The sequence below is a fragment of the Hemibagrus wyckioides genome, linkage group LG01, assembly GCF_019097595.1.
Source record: "Hemibagrus wyckioides isolate EC202008001 linkage group LG01, SWU_Hwy_1.0, whole genome shotgun sequence".
Classification (NCBI taxonomy): domain Eukaryota; kingdom Metazoa; phylum Chordata; class Actinopteri; order Siluriformes; family Bagridae; genus Hemibagrus; species Hemibagrus wyckioides.
In genome coordinates this window covers 34588369-34594872 of record NC_080710.1, presented here as the reverse complement: position 1 = coordinate 34594872, position 6504 = coordinate 34588369, and the positions used below count along the sequence as shown (strand labels likewise).

General features: G+C 42.7%; 1 protein-coding gene across 1 annotated transcript; it reads right to left on the bottom strand.

The window, feature by feature from the left end:
- Window positions 1–1748: 1748 nt before the first annotated feature.
- On the bottom strand, window positions 1749–5792 carry nog2 (noggin 2). The gene has a single exon (XM_058374016.1). The coding sequence runs from the start codon at window positions 4291–4293 to the stop codon at window positions 3601–3603; it is 693 nt and encodes a 230-aa protein (XP_058229999.1). The 5' UTR covers window positions 4294–5792; the 3' UTR covers window positions 1749–3600.
- Window positions 5793–6504: the final 712 nt, after the last annotated feature.

Here is a 6504-nt window from a genome sequence, read left to right as displayed (position 1 = left end):
ATGGCAAAGATGAGCAGGAGGTCTTGTGAGATGGTCTGGTGGATTGTGGAATGATTGGGATCCAGCAGACAGGTGATGGAGAAAATGTCAGAGAAGGACTTGACACATGTCCACTGCTTAACTGTATAATATTGTGTATTGTTTACTGCACATGTCCACTACAGTGGTCGAGAAGTGCAGAACACAATAACAAATCAGAAAACACAGGGACGAATCAGAGCAAGCAGAAAGGTAGGTATAGTTTGTGAATGGAATTCTTCCCTCTGATTGGACGAGACATCGGTCACTCAGGATATACAGGAAGTCCAGCAGTATCTGCAGCAGTAGAAAGTGGATTGGTGTGTGTATGAACACAGCTCTGCTCTTATAGCGCTCCTTACATCCTTTAATCTGGAATAGTTTTGTCTTCCAGAACATTCCTGCTGTGTTTTTAGAGATCACAAACTAATCTTTACTCCATGATACACTATCAGTATCTCCAACATCACACTGACCATATGAACGTCCTTCCTCACAGTAGCGCTGAATGAACTCCATTTTCTTATAAAGATAAATATATATGTTTGTTATTTTCTTTTAAAGATTTAAAGTTGCACTGTTGGAAAATAATGGTTTAAAGTGAAGACAAAACTCCACACATGTACGGGAAATAAAGTTACATACACAATTTCCCACTTCCTGTATATCCTGAGTGACCGATGTCTCGTCCAGTCAGAGGGAAGAATTCCATTCAGACACTATACCTACCTTTTCTGCTTCGTCTGATTCGTCCTCGTGTTTTCAGGTTTGTTATTGTCTTTTGTATTTCTCACCATAGTCTATGTATGTTTACACAGGTACACTCCACACTGTACAGTGTACATGTAAGGAGCATGCCTGTGAGCTTGTACAGTTCATAGTGAATACTTCTACACTCCATGTTTATATAACATACACCTTTACTTCATTCTGAATATTTGTATCTTGTTCATTACACTGTTTACTTAAACACTGTCTCCTTTACAGTGCATACCTTTATAGATATTTTATATTTCCCTTCAATATCCTTTATATTATTGTGCTCCTACAGTGTACTCCTGCATGCTCTGTAATACTCATCACAGTAATATGTAGTAGTGTTAGTGCACTACACGATCATCTGACCGCTCTGCAGCCAGGAGCTGAGTTACCTTTCACTCTGGAAGGGCAGTATTTGTTTTCTCTCCCTCAAGGAGTCATTTTTGGATGGAGCTCTTCTGCTCCCTCTCTCTCTGTCACTTTCTCTTCTCTGTTATATTAAGCTCCACTTCTTAATCTCTCTCTCTCTCTCTCTCTCTCTCTCTCTCTCTCTGCACTCTTTTAGCAGTGACACTGTTTGAAAATGACTGCGTCATATTTTTACTGTTAATGTCAACACTGCTGTGTGTGCACTAACACTGATCCCCCTCCACACAAACACACACACTAGAAGCTCATGCACACAGATTATGCTCAGTTGCCTTGCATCCCGACGACGCTGTGAAACAATGAATAACAGCCCTGCGCCAGCGCTCAGTCCATGTGCAGCCTCGTAAATCAAACATGTGCCCTGTGAGATACTCTGTTTCATGCGCATGCAACTTTCCTCACACACACACACACACACACACACACTGAGTCAACAAGTTTGAAATGTAGACTGTACACTCTTTCAGCTATTTGCACAAATATTCCAAAGAGATATGTAATGACACACACAAACACACACATATGAGTGTACACATGGGCCTCTGTCTCAAATCACACACTACACACTGCATTCTTGCACTAAACACTATGTAGTGGACTGTTCTAGATGTTTGTCATATGTAGAGCAGGGAGTGAATGTTGAGCACAAAATCTGCCATTTCTGTATTAATAGTGCACTTGATTGGAGTTGCCTAGAAGTGACCAGTGTGTTACATGTTTGAGACAGATACACTCTTATTAAAATTTACTTTTACTTAAGTCATTACTGAAAATTACATAGAACTTTACTTTGATGTTTACTTTTTCCAGAATGGAAAAGTCTCATTTGTCAGCGTTTAACTTCAGCTTTTACACTCTTTACCTTTACACTCATTTCTTCTGAGATTTATCTTGGTCATGTTGGTGCATGATGGTAAGCTAAAGTGCAGTAGTTTGGAATCTGCTCCTGCTAATGATTTCAGATTATCTCAGTGTTTACGGTGTCATTTTTAGGGCAAATTGAAAAGCCAATCATGTACAAATTAGCAAGCAGATTTATGACACAAATGATTTATATTTAGCCACGCCCACAAAACGCCATAAAATGCAAAGCTCACAAATATAAAAATGACCAAATAAATAAAGAGAGAAAGATTTCCTGTGTCCAGTAACGCAGCCTGGCCACTGCAGTGCACCGCTTATAGATCCGAACTTCCCCTTTCACTAGATTCATGCTCAACTATTAGCTTAATTTCTGTTTATTTACAGAATTATTTTGGAATTGCTTTTTTTCCCAAGTCATTAATATGAAGCGTCTAAGTTTCACAAAACTGTGATGTAACTTAAATAAATAAATGATATAAACATTTGAATATTTATAAAATCACAGTCACTCAACGACAATTCTATGCCTTGAAAGCAAGGTTCACGTTAATGCGTCTCCTTGACACGTTTTTCCAAACTAACCGTACTTTCATAAAAACACTCTACAAACAATTATACAGTAAATTACTTTACATCCAGTGTGATAAACGAAGCCCAGTGTCTGAGAAACCCACTGCTACACACACACACACACACTATCCAGTTGATCAGAGAGGTTTTGAGATTTTATTGCTAAACTGTGTCTCCAAGGCGTTGTACACTGCTCGCTCTCTGCTCTGGTTTCATTTCTGTCTCTAAACTCAACACAAGTTACAACAATAAATAATAAACATGACACAGTATTTACTAAAATACTATTTTCAACAACAAAATACTCTATAATTCACGCTTAAAATATAGAATTTCATCCTTAATGTTCCATTTTATAATTATTTATGTTATTACTATTATAATTATCACTGATTATTAATAGGATATAAAAAGCTGTAGGCAGCATGGCAGTGAGTCAGTCAGTCAGTTAAAGCACTTCCGGGACAAGAGCACTTCCGGAAAAGTTCTCCTCTGTGCGCGTGGTCCTGCTCATTTTACACAACAACAACAACAATAATAAAATAATAATAACGATAACAAGTAGCTGCATCCTTTCCGTCTTTTTTCATTTAAATATGTACAGGTATATTATTATTTCATTTTTAAATCAAAATGCTATATATAAAAAAATAGATTTGCTATATGGCGCCTCACACACCACACACACACATACGCGCGCGCGCGCGCACACACACACACTTTTCAGTTCGCGAGAACACAGTGCAACAATAAAATTATTATTACTATAATTATTAGAATTACTGTAATTTATTGTTTGTCATCAGAAGAGCACACTTCAGTCCGTGCATCTTCACAGAGGTGTCGCGTAAACGCGCCCACTCTCTCGTGCTTTTTCTTTGTCTCATATTAATATTATTTATCTCTCTCTCTCTCTCTCTCTCACACACACACACACACACACACACACTGCGCGCGCACTCAGCAGGAGCACTTGCACTCAGAGATGATGGGGTAGTGCACGGGAATCCACGTGCAGTATTTCTGGGGCAGGAAGCCCTGGCAGTACCAGCGCAGGAACGTCTTGGTGACGGACTTGGTCGGTTTGCAGAACATACCCTCAGGTAGTGAACACGAGCGCTCGCTGAAGCAGTGTCCCTCTTTGACGTAACGCGGCCAGAAGCGCACGCCGAGATCCTTCCACACGTGGACGACGGGGCAGTGCGTGTGCGTCCACAGCCACTGCAGGAACTTTCGCCGCGCCTTCTTGCCCACCTTCACACGGAGCCCGTATGGCGTCTGCGTCAGGTCCAGCCTCCTGATCTCGGCCGGCATGGCACCGCTGGGTGCGTGCGCGTACGCAGAGGAGCTCGGACTCGCGGTGGTGGTGGTGGAGTTGATGATTAGCAGCTGCATGGGCGCGCTCACGGACATGAAGTCGCCGTCGTAGCCGCTGCCCAGCTTCTTGCGCAGCGCGCGTTCGGACAGATCCTGCTCGCGCGGGTCGTACTCCGGGTCCGGGTCCTCTATCAGGTCCGGTACAGGGAGGTGCTCGCTCGGCGAAGGGCGAAGCCTCAAGTAACGGTGAGCAGCGTCGGCGCCACGGCGTGCGCACACCAGCAGCACGAGCGTCAACAGAGCGCAGACGAGCAGCAGCGCGCGGGATAGTCGCATGGCGATTATATCTCGGTAATGTAGAAGAAGACGAAGAAGAAGAAGAACGGATAGGGGGGTGGGTTAATAACGTGCGCTCCCAGATCCGCGCGCGCGCAACATAAACAGTAGTCCAAGCAGCACGACAGCTTCCTTCTTTTAAATACAGCGGCGCGGTTTGAATGACCTGGAACCGGAGTTGCATGGAACGCGCGGGCGCTTTCTCTCCTCTCTCCTCTCTGTCTCTATTTTTCCTCTCCTCGCGCTTAGATCAAATATCTCACCCAAAAAGGGAAGCAATCCTCAGACAAGCACTTTTTCAAAACAAACTTCAAACACGTCTCTTGTCGTGCAGCCTTTTTGCCTTCACCCTCCTCCTCCTGCGCACGCGAGTCTCCCTCAGTTCAATCGGTCACCATAGCGACATGGGTGACACTCTCTCTCTCTCTCTCTCTCTCTCTCTCTCTCTCTGTGTGTGTGTGTGACAGTCCCTGTCGCTGCGCGCGACATGGGACGGAGACTTCCCACCCGCGTACGTTGCGTTCACCGGGAGACCCGGATGTGTCCTCTCCTCGTGCCGGTGCGTTTTTAAATGTCACGAGGAAGAGAGAGAGAGTTTATTTTTACTCTCTCTCTCTCTCTCTCTCTCTCTCCCTCTCTCTCTCGGCTCCAGTCGGTCCCGCCGCCGCGGCGCTGCCCCCGGTTCCTCCTCCTTCTAGCAGCTTTTTAAAAAATTTTCAAGAATTTCACCAGCAGCTCCTTCACTGAAGTCTAAAAATGCGTATCCAGTGCTTTCCTTTTAGGACACAATTTCGTGAGTGTGTCCTCCGCGTGCAGAAGCCAACTCTCTTCTCAAGAGCTCTGCGTGGACATCATGTCATGCCATTTCACCCTGCGTCGGATTTCCTGAACAATGATTTTGTTTTAGATTTTTTGTTGTTGTTGTTTAAATCCTCGGTGTGTTCATGTCTTTACGATCTCCGGTCTCCCTCGTTGTGTGAATAATGTATCCCTCAGTTTGCACCTCCGCGTGCTACACTTGACGAGCGCGTGAGTGAGTGAGTGAGTTTACAGCTGGTCGCGCGGACCTCTCGCGCTGTGCAAGAGTGTGCGCAGTGTGTTTGTGCAGAAATCTCCGCTTTCTACTCAAGTTAAATATCCCCCTCTATACACCCCCTCCCTCCAGCGGGGCCAGCCCACCAACTGACACACACACACACACACACTTGACAATCTTGTGATTTTCCATATCTTGCACATTCCAGGTCATAAATGAGAAATTTGACGTTGTTTTTCGCAGTCGCGAGACTCAACATCATTTATCCAACATATATATATATATATACATACATACAGCAGATGGAGGTGATAAGAGCACGATCAGTAATTACATTTTTTTTTTAAATGTAGAATAAAACAGAAATCACGTCACAACCGAGCGAGACAGAGGCACTCGGATCCATGGCCAGGTGTTAGCATTCAGGTTTGGTTTCACGCGCTCAGAGTTCTTCAGCGGAGAAGTCCAGTAGCAGGGTTGTCACGTGGTGCCGTGACGTAGCGCGAGGACGGGAAAGCTCGCGTTTCAACCGACTGCATGCATAATCGATAAAGTGTGTGTGTGTGTGTGTGTTCGGTGTGTGTTCGGTGTGTTACCGGACTGCATCCGCCAGAGGGCGAGATTAATTCTACAGCATAATAATAATATTTTTGCATCCTGTACAGGATCTAGGGAAGCCTGGACACAGACCCAAGACTCAGGGCATAAGGGCATTAGGCAAACACGCAGGATGGTCAGCAATAATAATAATAATAACATGAGGTATAAATTCAAATTCAAATTTTATTTGTCACATACGAAATCATACACAGTACGACATGTAGTGAAATGCTTTTTACGACTGTCCTACATTTGAAGAAAGAATTTAAAGTGTGTGGACAAGAAAAATATAGGGATATAGGAAATAAAAAATATATATATAGAAAAATAGGAAGAATAAAAACTATCACAGTAGAAATGAAAGACATGATAAATTATGAAAAACACCAATAGTTATGTAAAGCCAATTGTGTATCGGATATACATATACAAATATATGTGTATATAAAAGTATATTAAATATATATTAAAAAAATAAAAGTAAAAGTATGTATATAATATAAATATAAATAATAATAATAATAATAATAATAATATAATACAATAAATTATATATAATAAATAATATAATATAA